This window comes from Rhopilema esculentum, chromosome 16 (genome assembly GCF_057945365.1).
Source record: "Rhopilema esculentum isolate cy_ngs chromosome 16, ASM5794536v1, whole genome shotgun sequence".
In the NCBI taxonomy this organism is placed as follows: domain Eukaryota; kingdom Metazoa; phylum Cnidaria; class Scyphozoa; order Rhizostomeae; family Rhizostomatidae; genus Rhopilema; species Rhopilema esculentum.
Window position 1 is genome coordinate 623,555 of NC_142830.1, and position 24,712 is coordinate 648,266.

At 35.4% G+C, this 24,712-nt stretch overlaps 1 protein-coding gene across 2 annotated transcripts; it reads left to right on the plus strand.

Moving 5' to 3' along the window:
• LOC135682492 (adenylate cyclase type 5) lies at positions 1-24,712 on the plus strand. Of its 2 annotated transcripts, none has more exons than XM_065197406.2 (21): positions 1-1,438; positions 6,982-7,131; positions 8,380-8,507; positions 9,435-9,546; positions 10,675-10,802; positions 11,364-11,525; positions 11,859-12,006; positions 13,602-13,703; positions 14,313-14,365; positions 15,057-15,213; positions 15,766-15,863; positions 16,448-16,532; positions 17,602-17,718; positions 18,947-19,218; positions 19,526-19,616; positions 19,942-20,100; positions 20,425-20,571; positions 21,190-21,282; positions 22,049-22,163; positions 22,668-22,792; positions 23,051-24,712. In XM_065197406.2, the coding sequence occupies exons 1-21, from the start codon at positions 500-502 to the stop codon at positions 23,180-23,182; spliced, it is 3,513 nt and encodes a 1,170-aa protein (XP_065053478.1). In that variant the 5' UTR covers positions 1-499; the 3' UTR covers positions 23,183-24,712. The 2 variants fall into 2 exon arrangements, with proteins under 2 accessions (XP_065053478.1, XP_065053479.1); XM_065197407.2 differs by having other exon boundaries at positions 22,052-22,163.

A 24,712-nucleotide genomic window follows, 5' to 3' on the forward strand; every position in this document is an offset into this window, starting at 1 on the left:
AACTCAACAGCAAAATTATCGAGCCCTCATTTGAAACCAATACACAGTACATCGAATCCTTGAAAGAGAGGACGAAGTGGCCTGGCATACCTCCGAAATGTTATCTATTCGTCTGACTTGCTGTTTATCAATTGGGAGCTTGTTACGCGAATGCAGGTACTAATTGTACAAACAAAACAATACCTGTGCATTGAATAAATTTTGTGTATAGAGTAACCGATGAAAGCAAAGGGCCTAAATCAACATTACGAACATGATGTAGAAACTATTCCCTCCATGGCTGTAAAGTCCAATTTTATTTTGGCCTGGAAGTTCAGAATGCTCTTATTCCGTTTGTTGATGTTCGTTAACTGATGCTTATAATAGCAACGCACAGCATCGGAGCAATCACGGTAACTGGTGAATACAATTGAATTGTCATTGCTTATTTTGAACCGTTCTAAAGCCTGAATTGGAATCATGAGGAATTCTTGAATTGGAACATACTATTTTAGTAACTATGGCGGGTATCTTCAATCCAAGGCGGTCCTCTGTATCCCCTCAGCAAGAAGAAGCAGCTGGAACAGCTCGCAATGGAGACATAGAAACACAGGTGCTTCCCAAGAGCAAGCAGGACAAAATGTCCAATTTTTCAAAGTCCAAAGGTGACAACGGTAGTTGGTTTAGTTTGCCTCATGAAAGAACTGGAATGGCTCGTCAAAAGACTGCATTTGCTGCAAATGGAAATAAATTTCCTTCAGAATCGAAGAAAAAGGGTCGGTTGCAACCGGCACGTAGGCCAAGTAAGGACATCGAAGATTCCCCTACTAATTTTGATGACCGATCACCATACAGCTCCTTGAAAGCAAGCGATCGCTTTAATGACAAGCCATTAGAACCTTTGAGACTAAAATCTATCCATAAAGCATGTGTAAAAACTATGGCATTTTCATCGGAAAAGGTTGAAACTCTTTATCGGAGATACTTTTTCAGGTTTAATCAAAATTTTGTGAATTGGTTGCTGATATTACTTATATGTGTGAATGCTATAGAAGCCGGACTACACTTTGGATACCATGAAATAGATAGCAGGGGTGAGGAACTTTTTATCGGTAGGGGCACAGCACTCTGTGTCTTAATCACAATTTTCCTGTCCCTTGTTGCTGTGATAAACTGGAATGGCTCATCACAAAAATTATTGAGTTACATTTCCTATTTCATCATTGCACTGACTTGCATAACCGTTATTCTACAGCTTTACTTCTTTAAAGAAAAGGCCCATTCCGTTACTGAAGCGGTATCTCTAACGATGTTTTTTATCTATATGATATATACAATGTTACCTGTGCGGATTGGTGTCGCTATGTTTGGTGGATTTTTGTTATCAATTTCTCACATGGTTACTTCCGCGGCTGCCGACCAACGAGTTACAAAGATGGATGAAAGTTTGCCCTACTTGGTAAGAATTTTATGATATCGATTCGTTTAACGTTTCTTGTAAGTTTACATTATACTGTTAACAGCTAAAGCGGAAAGCAGAAAAGAAGATAATACTGGCAGATGCACCATAAAAATTTCATTCTTTTTTCAAATCCCTTTGAGAACATTAATATTTATATAATACAAAGCAGTATATACATACTGCTTTGTATTTTCTAGGGAATTTTGAGAAAATTGAGGTAACAGCTGCATTGTTACTATAAGTCTTCCCAGTGTGCTAAATATAGTTTGATCATCAACATTACAATTGACTTGTTTCAACAGTCTCCATAGCATAATTTGTCCTTTTCTTTCCTCTGCTGAACCATTGTCATCAATTCAGTCATTGCAAATGTCTAGGTGCTCCACAATCAAGGATACTGATTGTTGCTAGCATTTTCTTCATTTGCTTCAGACTGATTGCCATTTTAATCTTGTTTACTGTTATCGAATTAGTCAATTGTAATATGCTGATTTAAATCTTTTTTATTTCAATTTGAAAATAAGAAGGTGTTTTTGTCAGCAAACAATGCTGCAAGTTATCATCTTTGAAATATCTGGACACAGGTGCCTGCCAGCTTTTGCAGCTCTTGATTGTTTTGATGTTTTTTTGTGATCAGAAATGCAGAAAATTACCAAGACAAAGAAATGTCAGAAATGACAGTTATTGACTGTTTCACCTATATGTAGAGCCCAGAGCAATTAGAAAATCATTTAGCTATCCTTATATGAATAACAACAGAAGGAACAAACCAGGGAACTTGAGATAAGCTGTAGGTCAGCACCCCCCTCACTTATTTCAAAATTCAGGCTCTATTAGACTCATAGTATAAATTTATATCTATTATGTGTGTTGAAATACAGTGCTCCCCCCCTGGAAAATTTAATTTTGATGCACCTTGAAAGAAAATACCCTGTTACACATACTTCCCCAATAATTTCTCCCATATTTTTAAAAACAATTATTCAAAGTTTTGGGAAAATGTCTTAACACATTTCTTTCATGGTTTGATAAAAGTTGAAAATGGAATTGGTTTGCTGACAAAGCACATTCCAATACATCTAATATGATCTTTCAATGTGAAGATAATTGAAACTAAAATTCTATGATCATAACATTGATTTTAATTTAATTCCAAGTTAAATTTTTAGATAAAGGATAATTTTTTCTTTAAGGCATTTAAAAGGTATTTGGGGCCAGTGGTGACAATCGTAAGAATAGAGGCTACCATGGGGTGGGGGTGGTGTACTTCAAAAAGTTCTTGTAGAGATCCTCAGGCTAGTTTTTTTCTATTTTGCATTTAAAATTATGGATGTTTAACAGCGGATATGAAGTTAGGTTTTTCTAATTTTGAGCTCATCAAAACTTAATTAGGTTTACCGGTTGTTGTTTTGAGGACAAAACTAACTTGACACAGGTTTTAGGGTTCTGTAAGAATGTGTAAACTGAGGACCCATATCATGCATTGTACTAGCCCCTTGGAAGTTTTTTGAAATTTTCTTGTTTGCTGTCTAATTTGGTCATTTTTAGTCAGTTCTGGTTTGGTCAATTTTCTGGTCTTAACTTTCCTACTCTTTTGAAAAGATATGCTAGTAAAAAGTCACATTTTGTTATATGAATCACCTGAATTCTATGATGTACACTCTGTACTTGTTCTATTAAAAATATTCCATTTTTGTTTGGAATAGAACTAGGTGCAAATTGGACAATCTATAATGCTTAAATTAACAATGGGAGTCTGTAGGGTTCAAGCATGATACAAAATTGTAACAGATCGCTGTAACTTTTCAAATATTTTACTATTTTAGGTTTAAAAAAACTAGATCTTAAACTTAATTATCTAGAGAGATGTGTCTTGGAAAACTTCAAATTTATAATTACAAGCAATGAAATATGGTCTTTGATGGTAAGGTTTTTGTTTCAATATGGATGGAGACCACATTGATATTTGAGTGAAACAGCATTCTTTTGGTACAGCCTTCTGTTGCTAAAACAGGGTTGTTTTTTAGATTTGTCCTCTTGACTATTACATAGCTCCAATATGTATAATATTTGGAGCTTAGTTTCTGTCTGATTCATATTTTCAGTATTTTGGTATCCTTCTCTGATTGAAGCCTTTGTGTAATTGACTTATGCGTTGCCCTTGCTGGGGTTCATTTCCCTTTGTAAACTCAATGATTTACTGGTTTTTCAGTATCATGATTCTGGTAATTCTACAAAAGTATGCTTAAAAGGTCTGCTTAAGAGAAGGACATAAAACTGAGAGCCAAACCCATTTGGGTTGAAGGAAATTGATTTTGCAAAGAAGGACTTGTTGTCATGTGTTGTCATTGTCAACCTAGGGTCTAGCAGGTACCTGAGTTCAGCAGATGCCTGTTTCCACAGGAGATCAAATCCTGGTGTGGGAGTTGACGCAGTCTAGTGTCTCTTCTTCAAATAAAACCACCTTTGCGGGATGAATTATTGAATTAGTTATTTATTGACCAACATTCAAACCCTTTCCATAGTTAGATGTTTGTTTAGCTAAGCTTTGATCTCTTTGCCTTCATAACTTTGCATTGGAATAATCCCAATGCCATACAAATCTTTGACAGTCAATCAGGAAATAGTGTCGTCTCTTATTTCGCAGATCCACGCTCTTATTGTATCCTTAAGAATGCTCCTGTACTGTATTGCAGTGTAAATGTACAACGCAGTTTGAAGCGCGTCCTTACTCTGAGTGTTTGTTGGGTTTTGGTTCGGGTTTTAGATTTCTGGGGTGCCGCTTTAAGAAGCGCATTGTTTTCATTGCTAGCATTTGAATTTTTTCATTTTAGTCCCTAAATGTCACCCAGCCAAATATATAGATGTATGCGAGCTCTACAAATTTTGAATGTTGGCTGCCTGTATTCAAGTTGAATTTGGATAATTTATTTCGTGTGCATGTTATTTGCAAAGGCTATAGTCGAGAGGTAAACTGAAGCTTGCTATTTTTCCGCACTCTTTTTTGCATGGGTCACCGGCGCTTTTTTACAACGCATTCTTCTTCCTATTTCTTGCTATAATAATGGCCTTTTGAGGCGCAGTTGATAAACCTTTGTCTTTAGAGTTTGATGGTATAATCTGTCAGTTTCTCTGAAATGAAAGGGGTTTAAGTAGAAGAAATGGATAGTTGAGGCCTGTTCTGATCACACTGGCGTAGCGCATGTTTAGATTATTCCGTAAACTTTTTCTTTAGTTTTAGCAGTTGTTTGATTTTTGAAAGTTAAGTAATTTTGCTGTTTGTACCATTCATGTCTTGTCTGGAAGCCTAAATACATCGATGTACTGCGTTATCAATTTGACCTTCATTCTCGAACAGAAAACAAGACATGTTAAATTCAAGTTGGTTTTGGCGGTGCCCTTGTTTATATGTAGACCGATGTCATCAAATTGGTGATCGTCTGTGAGAATGGCACAGGTGAACTGTTACAACTGCACCTGCGCCTTGGGAAGGGAGGCTTTCCTCTAAGTATTCACCCTAAGCTCATAAGATTGCAGTGTTTTTGCTTCGTTTCTTAGCAATGCTCTTCTCTTTCTTGCGATGCCAGCATTTCTTATGGAATTATGGGAACGAAATATTCAATTATTAAAATGTTTTCCAGTGCAGGAACTTCTACATGTCTGCATCAGTCGTGTTTGCAAATTGTTTAGATCTGTTCTCCACGACAAAAACCCAGTAAATGTATGTCGCTATTAGAATTCCAATGTATTGAAAAACTCTTTGTATGTTCACAAATGTAAACATTTTCCTATATAGCATCGCAAAATTTTCTTAAACATCGCCATATAAAGAGCATACATTTAACGATAAGCTCTGTATATTACGAAGTATTGCCTTCTGGATTTTTTTAGATCTGGGCTTTGTAAATGTATCAGTAGCAACATAACAGAATTTTCATTCATCTTTGAATCATACTGTGGATTTTAATTGCTCACAGTTATTTGTCGTTCCAAGCGATGCCGCACGTTTTGCTTAGCGTATCCGACCCATTGGAAGTTTCCTTTTTAAATATTTGACTTCTTTGAAAAGTTTACCGCGGAAAATCTTCTTCTAAAATAGCAGTTTGCCATTTGATCGGAAATGGTTATAATTTGAAAAATCCGAACGACTAGCAATGGGATTTGGACTAAGGACTATCGGTTATCCAACTATTTTTCAAGCATTTGCAATTCACATTAAACTTTTTCTGAAATCGAGCATTTATTGCCCTTGCATTTGCTGGAAAGTCGAGACGTTATTTGTCATTTTATTTTTCAACTGTTTCACATAAATCATGCTACTTTAATTTTAACCAGCTTTCTCACATCAAAGAAATTAATTGCTTCTAACTATCACAACACCTGCAGCTATGAAATAAACATGATGCTTAAAAAGTAACTTGCCTTTTAAGTATCAACAGGCTGTTATAATTAAGACACCTTTTTACATTGCTTAGGAAGGCTGAGAAAGCTTTTTAACAAGACAACAGGAGAGATAACACATTATGATCCTACTTTTGATTTGACATTGAGAGAATCTGTTGACTTCTTTGCACTTAACTACCACATATGCAAATTGCAAAAGGATTATCAATCAGCCATTTGCAATCAAACAGATTATCGTATTTCATCAAGCAAGCATTTTGGTTTAAATAAACACTTTTAAAAGATAAAGCCACCTTCCACTCGAGTGCAATTCACTTAACAAAGAATAAAAATTTGCTCTCAATTTTTCTTTACAGCTATTACAATAGACTGTTTTGCAACCGTGAATATAGTGTGCTACTTCTTAAATAAGTTTGCCGGTACTTTTTTAGATCTAGGCCTAATCCAACGCATAGACATACTTTGCCTGCAGGAGGCAAGCATCAGACCTTTCTATTTGGAAAATCCGAGCATTGAGATTATGGGAAAAACGGGTATTCAATGTAGAAGCACCAATTGTATTGGCCAACAAATTAATCTACTTAAAGTGCGGATTCGTACATTGAAAAGGTAAAAATTGTAACAAAGTGTTCGAGCACAACTCTTCATTAGCTGCTACGTTGATTAGCTATAGGTCAACGCCTGAGAAAAACATCAACACGGACTCTTAATTGTTTTATTAACTCTTCTGTGGTGATAATAATCTTTTTCTAAAAAAAATTCCAATTAACTTTTAAATTTAGCTTAGGTGTAAAATGTTTTCTATGCGCATTTTAAGCTGAGATGATCTTGAAATTTAATTGGTTTAACTATATTTGTAGAAAAAATCTTGACTCGTTTCGTGATTATTCGCAAACGTTATATTTGACCTTTATTTTCAGTACCTGTTATCTTTCAAGGAGGCCTTTTTTGCTAGGTTTTTTACTATTTTTACGGTGTATCAACTGGAATCTTGCTCTTTATATTATGTGTGAAATGTTTGCTTTTTTTAAAGCCGTATTTATATTTTATTCCCAGGCTCTATAAACAGTTATAGTCCACGTCTGGAACAATTGTTTTAAAAGCTAGTGTTGCAAGTCTTCCTTTTCTATTTTCAGGTCATTTCAAATCTTTTGCTGTTTATTTGCGCTAATATTTGTGGAATATTTACACACCTTCCTGCAGAGCTTGCACAACGACAAGCTTTCCTTGAAACAAGAGGTTTTGTAGAAGCGAGGTTGAATTTGCAACGGGAGAACCAAGAACAGGTATTGTATCCCCTATATTGCCCTTGATTTACCTTGATATGATAGAGGCATGGTGTCGTTGACCATTTCACAATAATTCATAAAAACAGTTTACGTAACCATACCATAACCATAAAAACGTAACCTTAGCGAGTAAACATTTTCTGAGACAAAATTGCAGGACCTTGGCAGATACCACTGTAAACTTTATGTATGTTGCTTCTAGGTTTCTAGAATAGGCTTCGCTTGTAATTCAACTAGGCCAGTTTTACCTGAATATTGCATTTTTCTGGCAAATTGCAGTTTTGAGCTTCAACTAAAATTGCCAGCACGTATGTGCTTTGGAACCTTCAGTCTTCTTAAAAAGAATAATGTTGTTTTATATTGGTCCTCTGTATGTTTTGAAATAGCCATGTTTTTAGGCGATAAAGCATCGGATTGTTTAACCTTTGAAATGGTGAAAGTTTTCTCATTATTTGAACTGAATTAGAGTTTCAATTTTGACTGGTCAACTATCTTGACGATGAATAAACTGATTTGACGTCGGGAGAACGAATTTCCTGGATGCGCTCTTCTGGCACCCGTCGTTTAGGGGATGAAATACATACCTTGCTCTACATGAGATGCCAAAATTTGAAGATGGCGCTAAATAGCGGGGACATAGCATGCTGAAGGACTTCAGTTTATAAACGTCAAGTCATGACATTTCATGCAACTTTCAAATTTATCGGCATCAAAAACTTTAAAGGTCAAAATCTTCAATTTATCTCTGTTCATCTCATATAAGAAATTACAATAGAATAAATTTTAGATGTTTGAATAAAACAAAATATCGAACTGAAGTAAAGTTTTATCCATACATTCGCAACTCAGCTTGGGTTGACTAATGCATTTTGTAATTTGCTAGTGAAAATCCCTGATCCTTCTATTTATGTGTTTACATTCGAATTTTAAAGAAATCAAGAATACAATGCAAAAGCCTTGTTTGATGTAGATCGCCTCCTCTCTAATAGAACTGATTCGGTTCCTTTGTGATACCAGTATAAGTATATTTCACCATCCTAGCAATAGAGGAGTTACTGTGAAAAAAGCCCATGAAATCACAGTATGTATTGCATTACGCACATTCTGCTGATCCAACATTTCTTTGTTAAACTTGATTTTCATTTATCCACAGGAAATGAAAAATTGAAATTGGCATCTCTAGAACTTGTATTACCACTAAGTTTGTTAAGCTTTTCCAACTGTTAGTTGTCAATTGTTTCGCAGGAACGCCTGCTGCTTTCTGTGTTGCCTAGGCACGTGGCCATGGAGATGAAAGCTGATATCGAAGGAGATAGGGGGCGGCAGTATACCCAGTTTAGCAAGATTTATATCCAACGCCATGTTAATGTGAGGTGAGATGTGTCAGCCAGTCTTTCTTTTTAATTATTATTGGAAAGACTACTGCTATTCATATCTATGTTAATTTGCTGATAATATCTATGTTACTGCTGATAATATCAAGTTTCATGTTGTCCCATTTTCTGAAATGTTGACAACCTAGCCCTAAGTGTGCGATGTAGGTCCCATATTCCAGTTGACATTTGCTAGTCACATTTCTGGGGGATCTCATCTTCCTAGTGTGACAAGTAGAAATAATTCTACGCTGTTTTCTATAGACACCTTCTGTTGCGTTTCATTTTTAGTTGGTGTCATTTTATTAGCACTTTGATATTCAGGCTTACAGAAAGGTTCAATGTATCCCAAGCCTAAAGATTGAAATGAGTGTGCCTAAGGATGGTTATTGAGAATGTCTAGGCTTCAAGCAAACTGCAACTGTGATTTTAAAATTCTATAAGATTAAATTTTTTGTGCAAAATATCTCTCTCTCTCAAGCACTCTATCGCTTAAACAATTTTTTCATTAACTGCAAGAAAGTGTTTCAATGTGTGTAGACCCTTCTCCTCCCCAAACCCCCTAAATGTAGCAGAAGGAACCGAAAGAGTAAGTTTGGCAGGTCATTGGGATTTCGTGGCTTTGAACAGTTTTTGCATTGAGTAGTACCTTCAGAGTACATGGACGTATGAAACGATCCTTGTCATTCTCTCACTTCAACTTCATTGTTTGTATATTTATATGTGTTAGGTACCATTTTAATGTGCATATAATTTTTTCGGAAAACGAGATTCATGAATGAATGAAAAACTAGAAATCAAGTCAAATGTGCGTACATCTTGGTAAGGAGGCTGAATCCATAATAGCTGACTGCTAGATTCCACCTGGGTTGGGGTGAGAACAATATCAGTTCGTCTAATCGTGCTTTCATTTTGTTTATTTTCCAGTATATTGTTTGCTGATATCGAAGGTTTTACTAAGCTTGCATCGCAATGTACAGCTCCAGAGCTTGTCAAGATTCTAAACGAGCTTTTTGCCAGATTCGACCAGTTAGCTGTAGTAAGTTTCTTCCTCCTTTTTTCCAGTTTATTCCAGCTTGTTTTTCTCTCATGATATCGATAAATTGCCTCTTCACTCCATATGTTGGGCGAAGGAGATAAACTACATACATAGGTCAAGCGGAGATGGGTTTTCTCCAGGCAGGGTGGTCGAGAAGCCATTTAGGCCCGGTTTTTTTCTCTTTTGAGGCTTGTAAAAGTCCCACGGTTGCCAGACATCAGTCTTGCTCCTGCGCCTCTTCTCGACAGCCTTGCCTGCAAGTATATACCTCCTGGAAATACTTTAGGAAATTTTTTTGCAAATAGGCTTCATAATGCTAGGGTCGCAAGATTTTCGTAAATAAATATATAAGCATAAATAAATACATGTATTTATATACATGTTTTTTCTTAGTAAATGAAATCAACAACTGAGTGTTCTGCTTTTAATGTTATGCCGCTTATTTAATTAAAATGCAGGTGTGTTTAAGTAAAATAAAAGCTTCGATTTATCAGAGACTACCCATTATTTCCCTTGATTTTTACTGTCAACGTTTGCTGTTAGGCCATTGTATATTTCACTGACTAGTTTTTACCGAAGGCGAGGAATTGAAGATTTTACTTTCTTGCGCAAAGCAACATTTTAACTTTTTATCCCAAAAAGTACTTTCTTGAGTCAAAGCAATTTTTACTGACTTAAACATGCCCTGCATTTGCATGGATGCATGTGATTGTCATCGTAGCTATGTTTCGTGATATCTTGTCGTAATTTGTTTCTCGTAATTTGTCGCAATTTGTCGTAATCGTATTGTTCTCTGTTCCGCAATCCTAAGCGGTGAGCATCTGTTTCTAAATTTAGCAACCCACTTTTTTGAGTTATTCATGGCACTGTAATTGGCTCGCTGCCGCTGCTTACTTGATATATATTTTGAAGGCAATTGTAATAAAAACCGTTGCCAACGTTAGGATCTAAAATTCTTCAATCTTATTTGTGCCTTGGAAACCCGGCTGTATTGTGATGACACGGCTGAATGCAAATGCGATTCCAGTTCACCAACGGTTGCAACTCGTATTTTAGACTTGCCGAAATTCTAGATAATCTTGTTGATCTCTCGATTTTCATAAGTAACACCCGTTTCTCTTTCCACAGAACAATCACTGTATGAGAATTAAGATCCTTGGCGACTGTTACTATTGCGTTTCGGGCCTACCAGAGGCGAGATCAGATCACGCAAATTGCTGCATTGAAATGGGTCTCGATATGATTGATGCCATCGCGTATGTTCTCATATTTGATTTAAGCATACCCCTAAAGTGTATTCGGCCTTTTTTTTGTACTGTATCCTGCGAGAAACAGTGTTATTGTTTGTAGTCCTACTGCCTGTTTGAAACTGTAGTAAATAGTAGCGACTGTGTTTCCCCACTCATATCATAAAGGGTTAGCAGACGTGCCAGGCATATAGATAACACGAGGCTCATTAAGATGAAATGTTTATATGGAGATACTGACTTTATATATATTTATATATATTATATATATATTGCAATTTTCAATTACCAAATGATAACGTAGAACTACATTTCCTGCCAAAAATTTTGGTACACTTTGTTAAAATTTATGTAAGTTTGTTAACATTTTTTGTTATCCTAGTTGTTTTACTAGTTGCATAACCGTGATTCTAGTTGTGGCGAGAAGCTGGTCCATGTTATCTACGTAAAAGATGTAAGCTATCTTTCCAAACGTAACAGCACATTCAGCTTGAAAGCAAGAAAGGTGTCTGCGGTATGTATTTTAATCTCAAATATTTAGGATTTGAAACTTTAACTATTTTTGTGCAGGGTTGTCCGGGATGCGACCAAGGTTTCCACTTTGAACATGCGCGTTGGCATTCACTCCGGCAAAGTCCACTGCGGAGTCTTGGGCTCGAAAAAATGGCAGTATGACGTGTGGTCGAATGACGTCACAACTGCGAATCACATGGAATCTGGTGGCAAGCCGGGGTAATTATCAATGTGTCTCTTTGTTTTCCTATTATTTATCTTCTTGTTACGTTCAAATTTCATTAAAACACCTTAATAATGATTATTATACCCATTGAACAATATTGCTTGTCCAAGATTTAAAAGACACCATAAAGATTGTTTTTTATTTTAGTTTTTTACAACTTAACCATTCTGAATGGCAACTGTGACGTATATTTTCGATTACCTGCTGAAAGAAAAACTTGATCCTAAGCAGCTGTGACTCGGCCTCGATTATTTGTAATTTGTTCATTTTTCTCTTCAGCAGAGTCCTATTGCTCTGACTTTGTTTCGAATTGTTTTTGGTTACAGGCGCATTCACATCACAGAAGTTGTAAGACAGCATATTGGAAGCGATTATGAGGTGGAGGACGGTCATGGCTATGCAAGAGACAAATATCTAGCCGATAATGCAATTAAAACCTACTTTATCATTGCCGATCCAAAAAGAGTTAAACATGTAATTCCTTCACTTATATTTGTTTACGTTGAGCTAGGGCTCCTCACCCAGAGTATTTTTACTATTGAAGTCTCACAATGCTTTTTCTACCTAATAATTTTTTTCTTGGGAATGTTGATGTGTTAGAAAGCACAAAACATTTTTTTGGAACGATGAAATTTAAAATACACAGAAAACTACAATGAAGAATGTATAAACTGTTTGCTTGAAAAGCAAAGAACATTGTTGAGTTCTCTCTCACATCGCAATCCAAATTTACACTGAGACTGAAACACGCCATGTTTGTCATGTTGTCGTGTCATTTTATGGGTCAAGAAATTCATGAAAGAAATGCACGACAATACAAAAACTGTTCCCAACCGAACTAAAAATAATACCACACACACAAAACAAACTAGCCTGCGCGCAGTATTTGTTGCTGTTGCTGAACGAGGAATGTAAAGACTGCGAATCAGCAAACAATTATTCTTATTGCCGACTCAGCAAAATGCTAATTTACCGGAAATTGCCCAGTGATTAGTGGAAAAAGATTTTTTCCAAAAAACATAGTTGTTACTAATTACCATTGACTTATGCAGTGTGCTTCATCGACAATTATTCCAAAGCATGCTTCCTTGTAAACATCGCGTGACAGTATTTTTCGCTATCTTTCCAAGGAAAGCATCGACTCCGGGGAAGAATAAACATATGAAATTTTACTGAAATAAACATCATTCCCTTTAAAGAAGTTGCGAAGGATGGTAACTTGATCATCGTACAATTTCGTAACTTGGAAAAAACAAGATACCGTCAGAAGAGACTCTCTTAATTTGTCTTCGTTCCACTCCAACTTTCCTTCGCTGCTGCCGGTCGCCATCTTGCGAGGCAGTGCAGCCTGAGAAACAATGCAATGTTGTCCCAACCAATGATTTTTACGGTTCGGACAATTCCTAAGCAGCTTTTGATTGGTTCATAGGACAATAGGTAAATTTAGGCAAATATGAATAATCTACTGCTGATTCGCAGTCTTTACATTTCCCGTATGTCCAGCAAAAAAAATCCAGCAAAAAAAAGACTGCGCGCAGGGTAAAAACAAACGTGCTCAGGGCATTAAATGATAACGTTCTCATCCAAATTTTTTTATTTCTATATTAAAATCTATATTTCTTTTCCTCTTCTGTTTTGCATTCGAGCATTAGAATTCATCAAAAGGATGGCAAATGATACAGATTCTTATTGTTGAGGTGTTCTTCATAATTAGCATCTCTTCCCTCAAGGAAATCATAAAGGAGACAATCGAGGATATAATGAAAAGTTGCCCTGGCAGCCTGTCGTAATACCGGTGCTACCATGGCAACTGATGACTGTAGCAGTTTGTTTAAAGGACGTGGTGGTATTTCTTGTAACTATTCAAGAGCTAGTATAGATGAAAGTAGGGAGCGACAAAGAATGGGACAACTAGTATTTTAGCATATATTTATCTTTAGTGTGATTTTGTAGATCATTGCAGGTATTAAAAGCTTTTTTGTGCCAGTTAAAAAGCCCAAGTGAAGATAGCTTATTTAGATCCTGAAGTGTCAATTTGTGAGTTTATTTCCTTTCATTTAATCTTTAAGGTGAGTGCTGCCTCATCAGAAGCAGAAGGGAAATTCAAAGGCTCTGTAAAGCAAATGGCTTCCTGGTCTGCAGCAAACCCTTTCACCAAAAAGTTCTTCCTTGTGAGTTATTTTAAACATAGAATATGGTCTTCATAGCATCTGTGCATAAGTGGCGCATGTTTTGGTTTAGAAAATTCAGGGAAAAAATTTATGGTGTCATGTAGCAGTTGCTTATTTTAATTGACAAAACACGTGCAGTATTCACCCAAGCAATAACATATTGCTTATCTCACACTGTTACAATGCATTGTTTCTTGGTATCTAGATTTCAGTTTTCATTTTCCTTACGGTAGGCGTATACATAGCAATTTAGAATTGATCTTGATGCCGCTCATAGTTTTCCAGTTAACCTTTGTATCTAGTGATAGAGCCATTTCACATTTTATAAGCATTTTGGGCGCTTTTCATGGTACAGATATTTGCAGGTGTTTTGTTCGAAAATGGGATTTGCCTTCCAATGCGAGTCAAGCTTGATATTCGTCAAATGTGCATTTCTTGCTGTTAGCTTTTTCTCATCTCTGTGTACATCTCTTTGAGAAGTACTCAATGTGTTTGCATAATTATGTTTTTAAAATCTTTGGCTAGTTAATCAATTGTTTAAAAATCAATTGAATGATCAATTTAGCTTATCTTCAATCAGATAATCGCATATTCCTCATTTCTCCTTAGGATGTGAAGGATAATATTTATCAAGATGAAAAAGACCGTAAGATGAATGAAAGGTCTCGTTTAATAATCCCAATTATCAATATCTTTGATTGAAACTGCTTCATGTGTTTAATTGAAATTTTTCTGTGTATTGTTATGGCGTAATCAACTGATTAATAGAGGATCCACAAAGCACCTTCTTAGGGCTCTTGCGTTTTATATGAATTATGCAAGCAATATGTACTCATATCTTGAAAAATATCAAGAAAAATTGTGTCAACATAGCTCATGAATTTTACTTCCCGCTTGTTCGATTTCAAGCTGAATACGTCATCACGCCAGATGGTGCCAAATGGTGCACCAGAACCCACAAAGTTGACCACTTTTAATTCAAATTTGTTCATATTACGCAAAGATCTTCGATTCGCATTATCAAGGCAGATAACTGCTAAATCATTCTTCTTATCTATCGCTCCTCTGTCGCCTCGGTCCTTCAGTAGTTCGTAGGCCTTGCATTTGAAATTGCTAGCAAGATTTCATTTGGAATAAAAGTTTGCTAATAATTTGAATTTTCTTTAGCATCACAAAGTAAGAAAAGAGCAATGCGAGTAATTTCATCTGACTCGAGTTCACGAATTTTGATTTGTTTTTGGTTGATAGTTTCTCACCAAAACTTTTTAACCGCTTTGTAAATCAAATACCTATGCAAATATCTATGTACTATAGGCGAGGTTTTTCAGTTAGCCCTTTTTGCTAATTTTATAGGCTTGGTATTTCAAATCGCGAAGCTTCGATGGATCCTGAGGATGAGGTTAATGAATTTCTATCGCGTGCTATTGATGCGCGTAGTGTAGAAAGGTGGAAGAAAGAACATGTTCAACCCATCATCCTTAAGTTCAGAAAAAAAGAATACGAAAAGAAGGTGATTACTTTTGTTTGAATGATATGATTAATTGGCTTTATATTCTAATGTTGCTTTTAATTATACCAAGAAAAAAGTTCTTTCGTGTACCGCCTGAAGCGTTCCATTCAATTTTTGTTTGTAACGGAAAATTTTTCGTGGAAAATGAGATTTCACACGTCAATAAAAAGATACGAGCCGTGAGTACGAACACATTTTAAATATAATTTCAAGCCACATAAAAAATGCCAGTTTAGTCAATAATAAAAAAAAAGCCTGGCTTGCTAAAGTAGTATGTTTGATAGCTTTGTAACTTTGTTCTTTTTATTTCAATCACAACGTTGTTCAGAAATTACTCCTAGGCTCATTCCCTAGCAATGTGATTTAGTCCTGCCCCTTTGGTTGACGAAGAAAAGTTAATAACATTTTCTTTTTACAAATTTATCGGCTTTTTTGTTTCTCTGAATTTTTATTTGCATCTTTTGTACAGGGATTTCTTTGTTTTTGTTAATTAATAGTAATTACTAATAGGTCCGTTAATTCAAATTTATATCAACGCTACATATTTTTCAGTATTCGAAAGAACCAAACAAGATGTTTATTCCCAACATGATCTGCATTTCAATCATATACTTGTTTGTCACGTTGGTGCAGATACTTCTTCTTCCAAGGTGAGAAATTGCCACCTGCTTCTGAAAACAGAACGCATTTTAATGCTCAAATATTTTTTAAAAGAGATGAAACGAGGGCAGCTTATGCTAATGACAATAAAAGAGCAGTGAAAGATGATTTGATTATTGCTAGAGTCGGTTATAACGAAAAAAAATGTATCACCTTTAACTCAATTGATAAATTGGATGAGCAATACGACTGTTATTTTCTGGCGTCATTGATATTTGCAGTGTTTGAGAACTAATATTTATGGTGATATTGTTGATAAGACCTTGTAAATATATTTAACTAAATCAGAGGAGTTCCCTTAAATCGAATTAAGCAAATTGTATTATTCAGAGACACATGATTTATATTTTACTTTTTTTAAATGAAGCATTGGGGCATTAAATGTTTTCTACTTTAATCACTTTTGCAATCACTTTTTACAATATTTCCTGGAACAGCAATGAACTGGTGTTGGCTTGATTGAAAAAAGAATCAAAAAGGCGTTCCTTAATTAACGAAAATATACTTGCATTGCTTTTGAATTCCCTGAGTTTAATTAGTAAGATGCCTGCTATAATTTCTTGGTTTTATGCAGAGATCGAATTACCATTTCGATTCAAGTTGTCGTTGGGCTGGTGGTCCTTCTTATCCTGGTTGTAATTGTTTCGAATCGAATAAAGGTAATATTTACTAAAATGTTTTACAAAACTTTTTTTGTGTACTGTCGTAAGACCCGCAAATGTCAATGACATTTTTTTTGTCGTTTCATGTCATGTTAGCCTAAAAATGACTTTATGACTTTGACTAAAAATGACTTATTTAGTGAGTACATTTTTGGAATTTGTTGGATCTTCGAACCATAATAAAGTATATTAAAAACCCAAGTTTTTGTTTGAAGAAACTACAGTTTTTGGTTTTGTTTTGCTATATTTTCTTGTTAATTGATAATTCTACAAACTGTTTATTTAATTCGATGAGGTAAAGTCTGGTACAGAATTCATATTTTCTAGTCTATAAATTTCACTTATATCCTTTATTCATTTTATAAATTGAAATTTAATTTGTTTAGTTTTGTGGCTTGAAACATATTGTCTTGCCTACATGATGTGATAGAAGTAGGCTTGTATGTATATTTTTAAAGTGCATTTTTTCCTAACAGTACGTTTGTATACCGTCATTTTTGTTACCGTTATATGCCCAAGATCTACAAGGAGCCAGTAGTGTTGCCTAAGAAGTTGTATGGCCTTAGAGAGAATGTTGTCTAGAGCGATAAAAATTCCGAAGAGCAGCGATAAAACAAATGCCTTTAGAGATATTCTTGTTATCAAAAATGTACCTTAGAACCTTTATACTGATTAAATCTGTTATCCCTACCAAAGACAATGTTATAAGAAATTTTAGGTTTAAATAATTGCATCTACTGAATTTATCACCTTGAACCTTAAAGGAAAGCCACTATCTCTTTTGTCTCGTTAACGGTGTGAAATGTAATATGGATAATTCGATAATTTTTTCCAAAGTCTAACCCAATTTATTTCAAAAACTTGAAAAATCAGCAAAAATCATTCCCTGAATGATTAGATTTAAATAACGTCTTGGCGAAAACAAAGGGAAGTGGTCGCTTGACCACATAGCTAGGTTAATCTTATTTTTATGTTAATGTTTTATTATGGTTTAGAACTTTCTATCCCTAATGCCATTATAAACCAGCAGAAATAGCTGTTGTTAAACTACTTGTATTTTTCGCAGAAAATGCCAAGCGCCCTGAGAAGTTTGTCGGAATGGATATCGAAACGGAAATTTATATGCGAATTCATATCTGTTCTGACGATATTTTTGGTTTTTGGTGTTGCTCTTGGAAGTATTGTAAGTAAATTTTCACTGTGACATGACAAATAGGCTTGAAGCCAAAGCTGTAATAGTTCTACAAATATTATTTGAACCTATTAATCATCTTTATTTGTAAGGGGCTTTACCAGCAAGAAATTATACAAGGAATAATGTCCTCTTGATATCTTTGTTATTCAAACTGGCTTATATTCCTGTAGTATTTATGCGTTTTCGCTCATTTCGCAAAAATACTTAAAGGCAGTTTCTCTTTGCATTTATTCTTCCCTAAGTTCCTAGGATTAAATTGCTTGCACCCGTCTTTAGAGTTATACGTAGGCGTTACTATATTCAGTAATTCATTTAGCTGGGAAGCTCGATTTTTGACCATATGTTAGAAGGAGCTGTATTTGTGCTGTCAGATGTAAAAACTGTCTTTGCTTTAAATATAGCTTGGACTTTTTATCTTTTGGCCATATTGTGGATAATAGTTGAAAATCGTCTGAATAATACATGAGTTGTGTGATAATAGCAGATGATGTGAGCAATCAAACCTAACTTTGCCATTTTCCCTTAAGGAAACCCTCTTATCTCTCGCAATTTGGCCACTTTTTGTGTCTCATTAATCTCGAGTAATGTTAAGCGCTAAAAGCTAGAAGAGACTAAAATTCAAAGCCGTTCGCAATATTTTCAGTCGTAACGGGGATTTTTGTAGTTTTATGTTACATCTTTTCACGTTTGTTGCCCAGAAGGCTTTGAAATTCTATGTATCTGAACACCAGTTTGATATTTCAATTACTCTTTTTGGAAAATGTGGCAGGAGTAAGCCATTTGACGTCTTAACAAACATTGAACTAAGGAAAGGAAAAGTAGACAGATTTATGGGGAAATTTTGAAAAATGACAAACAATAACTAGTGCTTTTCTATAATGTATTTTTGTATGCTATTCATGGATGGCTCAGATTTGTATAAATTTTAATAGAGACGGTCAAAGTTGCTGTAAAGAGTACGTGCATCGAAATCCATTTAAGCATGGCATTGATTTACGCTTCGAAACTTTTCTCATTCAATGTGATAAATGTCTTTGTTTTTAAGGGTATGCTTTACTTTTAAGTATGTTTGGCTTGTGACTAGCTTTGTTGTTATTCTATGCTTGTCGGAAGCAGTTTGTTGACGTGAGCACTACGAAAGGCCCAATTTTAAAAGTTAGGTTGTATATAGATAAACCAAAGGCCAAAAAATAATGAATTTTTACTTTTTATTCAGTTTGCGTGCAAAGCTCCTGAAGAAAACTTCCAGGATAAGAACTTCAACTGCTCTGTTGTGACTGATTTGAAGTTTGGCGTCGAGACTTGTGACTACCCGCAGTATTTCTCATACTGTGTCTGCCTCGTGATGCTTGGCTGCGCTGTTTTCCTCCAGTTCGGTGCTATTTACAAAGCCTTCGTTCTTGGAACTATGACTGTTACATACATCTTCATCGTTGTTGTTAAATATCGTCAGATTTTCTTGAGGCACGATAAGATTGCCTTTTTCTGGTAAGATTATTGTTGCTTCCAAAAATAAGCCATTTTTTGTGGAACTGACCTATAGTTGCTCAATCTGTCAAGCAAATTAAGAGCGATGTATCTCTATCAATTTATGCATTTTTATTTCACTCCTACTCAATACTTATTTTTTATGACTTTACCCGCTTAGGCTGTAGGTTCCTAAATATTTGGTTTGTTGCTATCTAATACTAGCAACAAAGTAATATCAACGCTACTATATTGCTATCAAATATCTAAGATTAAAAAGCCTTAGCTGCCTGTAATATTGTTGAAATATCACTCTATTTGTTTTTAGTCCAAACCGATCAAGACATTCTCCAATTGACATCGAAACATTCACTGTCACTACATACTTTCTTCTGGCTCTGTTTTTTCATGGGCATTTGGTAAGTTTTCATTGCTTCATTCGATGGAGAATTTCTAAGGAGGAAACTATTTCGTCACTGATAATGTTTTTTTTACGTTTTATAGCTTCGTTTTATAGCTCATTTAGATTTTTGTCAATGCATTATCTATTATTCATTTTTTTTAAGTTTTCTTATAAACATCATCATTAAATTTTCATAAATGTGTAGAATCTTTTTTTGTCATTTTGCCATTGTATTTTCTCAACTAAAACGTCTATGTACTAGTAAATACAACAGAGTAGCCTTTTTTCATTAGCGCTTTTTCCTCTATGGTTTTTTTACCATTCAATACGGTTTTTTGCAGTATGAGCAAATCTCTCGATTGGATTTCCTTTGGAAAGTTCAAGCCACAGAGGAAAAAGAAGACATGGAAGGCATTCGCGAATACAACAGAACGCTGCTTCATAATATTCTCCCAGGAAATGTCGCCGAGCATTTCCTGTCCTCTAGAGATAAGAGTGATGTAAGTTGACGTATTTATGTTGAAAAACGTAACAATCAAAATGTTGTAACTCAATGATCACACAAATTATTTTAATGTTGGCTACGCTAATGTGATGGAGTTAAGGCCTCTGTATACGATACGGCATGACCGATGTGCATTTTGCTCGTTATGGCATCGTCTCTTTCTTATTGTAGTGTGGTTTGTAGGTATCATCATACGCAAAATATCTTGAACATTTTTATGAATAAGTCCCATTGATTCATAGGCTAGCTATTGATTGGATGTTAGTAGAAAGCCCTATTTGAATCTTTATTAAGAGTGACTTTGTTCTATTCATTATAGGAGCTCTATGCACAAGCCTGTCCCAACGTTGCTGTTATGTTTTCAAATATATGCAATTTTAATGAATTCTATTACGAGTTGGATGCGAATGGTGAGGGTGTCGAATGTCTCAGGGTTCTCAATCAGATTATTGTGGATTTTGACGAGGTAATCAAGTTTCTTTGCCGCATTCGTAAAGTAAAAAGTCGAGCCCCTTATCATGGAGCCCCTTATCATCGAGCCCCTTATCATCGAGCCCCTTATTATCGAGCCCCTTATCATCGAGCCCCTTATCATCGAGCCCCTTGTAATGGAGCCCCTTATCATCGAGCCCCTTATCATCGAGCCCCTTATCATCGAGCCCCTTATCATCGAACCCCTTATCATCGAACCCCTTATCATGGAGCCCCTTAGCATGGAGCCACTTATCATGGAGCCCCCTATCATCAAGCCCCTTATCATCGAACCCCTTATCATCGAGCCCCTTATCATCGAGCCCCATCAGTATGCAACCTTTTTGGTGCAACGTTTATGTCTCAGAAAGTTTAAGGTCGATGCAACAAATGCTTCATGAAATATTGTACAGTTGGGTTAGGGCTAAAAGCTTTTAGCTTGTAGGATTTTAAGAATCCTTAAAAACCATTTTAGAACAGACGTCAAATTCTTCTGTTGGTCGCCATGTTTGCTAGACAAGGTGAACAGACGTCAGGTCATGCTTGATTAAATATTCAGAATATTAATGCCGTATAATTTTGCTCCATATCAGCAATCTTCTTCCTTTTCCAGCTTTTAACGGACAAAAAATACAAATCTATCGAGAAAATCAAAACAATAGGTGAAACATACATGGCTGCTGCAGGAATTGCACAGGAAACTCTCGTGAGTTTATATTAATTTTCATTTTTCATCAGGCCTTTTCTAATGTTGCATTTCCCATTGTTTTTCTGGAGTTGTAAGTAGCAAGAAATTGGCAGCAGGAGCTGGTATTGTTGACAACATATTACTGATCTAGACAATACCCATGTTTATCAATAGACTAAGCGAACCGACCAGCTTTTTTGGTTCCTAAAAGGGAACCATGCTGTTTCTTTCCCTTTGTTATTTTGTGTATCTTTTTTAAGTATCTTTTCTCTCAAGTATCTTTTTGCGTTGTTGATAATAATTCCTAGATGATTCCAGTAACCATATTTCTTTGTCCGATTGTTGGGAGGGGGGCTAGCTACAGAGATGCAGAGAATCTCTCTTTCAGTTTTGTGCAACGCAGAAAAAGTGTACGTGGCTCACACTCATGTCACCTGGCTTTTAGTTTCTTTTCAACTTTGCATAAATGCACTAGCCCTAGGATTGTTAGAGAATTAATATCGTGTTGAGGTTTACTGAATATTTTAGTATTGAATATATCGTGGACAGGACCTATTAGATGTGTAAAATAAGTAAATGATGAAATTCCAAAAAAGCAAATTTTTTTTTAAACTGAGAGTGAATTCTCTGACAATAGCACATTTTTGCATTGTTGATTGTATTTATTCAACAATCACTTACTGCTACTGTTAGATGGAGCGCACATTGTTTCTTGTGTTTCGTGTTTCACTTTAAACCTTACTGGTCCATGCTAAAACTTAGTTGCGTATCTGTTTCTCCGGAGGAGGAAATAGCATCGTTGGATCATGTAGAAGCTTTGGCAGATTTTGCGATGGCCATGAAAGCCACATTAGAAGACATGAACAGGCACTCGTTTAATAATTTCCAACTTAAAATAGGTAAGTCAGGTGTCTTTTTTCCTATATCCCCATTTTTCATGGCTCGGTGCTAAATTGCCTTTGCTGCAATGCGCTCTTCATTTGCTTAAAATACAAATGATCTTGCTTCAGCTTATTTTGGGAATCCGTATGTAAATTTGTTTGATAATTTAACACGAGAGTGCTTTTTAACTGAAAGAACAGATGAGCAAACTAAGAAAGACTAAATGGAGAGTGAGAATTATGTAGCTAAACATTGCGAAATTTCAGATTAATTTATTCTGTTTTGAAAGTGATATTTGCTTATCAAAGCCTTTTTACGGATTTAGTGGTAGTTTATCGTTTCTCATATTGCCTCAAATTTTCAAGTGCGACATGTTTCAATAGCTTTTACCGGACAATTAACTTAAATTAGACTGCCTTTATTCAGCTGATTTCTGCCTTTTATTATGCAAGTGTTTTTTCGATCAAGCGTCTTTGGGGCTAATACATTAAGGGCCTATCTATCTTTGATTTGACTGACAGGTTTAAACTGCGGCCCCGTCGTAGCCGGAGTTATCGGTGCTCGAAAGCCGCAATATGACATATGGGGGGACACTGTCAATGTTGCAAGTCGAATGTATAGCACAGGAAGAGCTGGTCTTATTCAGGTTTGATTTTGCTTATCTTCCTTCTAGATCTTTGGCTCTTTTTTCGAGGGAAAGTTGCTATTTTAAGTAATATTGTAGTTAATATTTTGTTTTTCAAAATTCTGTCTGCATTTCGTCAGCATTTTGATTAACGTGTGATTATCTTTAGCTTGTTTAAGTTGTTTTTCAAAAAAAATATCTGAGGATTTATAAATGATGCAAATATGGTTAACATGCTCAACCCTCTTGTTTCTAAATTCAATAATGCTTTCTTTAAAGGTTACCCAAAGCATATACAACATCCTGTCTACACGAGGTTTTACTTTCGAGTGTCGTGGACTTGTAGATGTTAAGGGCAAAGGAAAAATGGTAACATACTGGCTAAAAGGAAAAGAGGGCAAGCCAAGCTGATAAAAGTTGAGTACAAAAATATTAACTGAGCAGGTCAGTGAACAGTCGTTTTGGAAATTTTCTGATGATGTCCTTCTCGTCCACCCAAAGGATCGCCAAAGAGGATCATTTCAGGAACAATTGTGATTGATTTTTCGTTTATCAGACAATAGATGTCAAGTTGAGTGTAAAGATAAAGTTGTTGTTGGCAAGGACATCGTGAATTCGATAGGCTGTGGTAGCAGTTTGTGTTTTTGCTTTGGAAGAATACCCATGTTGATGAACGTTTTAATTCTTAGATTGGTTCATTCAAGGAAGGCCTATAAAGGAAATTGAAAACAGTATTGATCGCATGTTGAAGAACGTTTTAATTCTTAGATTGGTTCATTCAAGGAAGGCCTAAAAAGGAAATTGAAAACAGTAGTGATCGCATGTTGAAGAACGTTTTAATTCTTAGATTGATTCATTCAAGGAAGGCCTAAAAAGGAAATTAAAACCAGTAGTAATCGCATGTTGAAGAACGTTTTATTCTTTGATTAGTTCATTCAAGGAAGGCCTAAAAAGGAAGTTGAAAACAGTAGTGATCGCATGTTGAAGAACGTTTTAATTCTTAGATTGGTTCATTCAAGGAAGGCCTAAAAAGGAAATTGAAGGCAGTAGTAATCACTTCCAGAATTTTAGCTTATTAGACAGATTAGTTGTTTCCTTGAACAACTGTTTACACTCGTAAATAAATATATTGAAAAGTCATATTGTATAGTTGTGAAAAAATGTGAACGTTCTCTAAAACGCAAATAAAATACAATCTCTAGCCATTTAAACCTTTATTAGTTGTACGGAAAGGTCGAATGATTTTTCTAATCTTGCTTATAAAACAAGGAACGGTACTGCAGTTTATACAACCGTAGACGAAAATTTAAAGTCCAATTTGATGTATATAAGAATATATAAAATAATCTTACAATGTTGTACATTATGATTTTAGATAAAGTAGTATAGAGTATAATTGGATGATTGATGCACCATAACTGTCTTTGTTAACCACTTATAACCCCATGATAAGCCAAATCTCCCAACAGTTTGCAAAGAGTTATTCCATTCCCACAGAGACTTTCTACATTCAATCAAGCAAACGTATTCTATTTTGTTAGCGTATACCATGCCGGTAGCTGTACCCGGGTCTAAAGGATATCTTTCAATTCCATAGTTCTATTTGTTGACAGCTTGTGTCATGTTTTGTCTACTATGTTTTCGTACGAAATTTTTTTTGAATTTAATTTCAAAAAACGAAGGCGATCAATCAAATGCATTGCTGGTTCTATTTGCAATGTTTCTAAATGACCGCTCAAAAACTAGTAGATAAAGGCCTAAGAGTCGAATTTAGGTTCGAAATTTGAGTTGTCAGTTGATATTTTAAAACCAAAGGGCTTGTTTTTGATGTCAATAGAGGAATTGTTGTAATTAAGAGCTTTTAAATCTAAATTATAGATATTATCTAAAGATACATGGATTTGTTTATAGATGTAAATATAACTACCACACCTGCGCTGA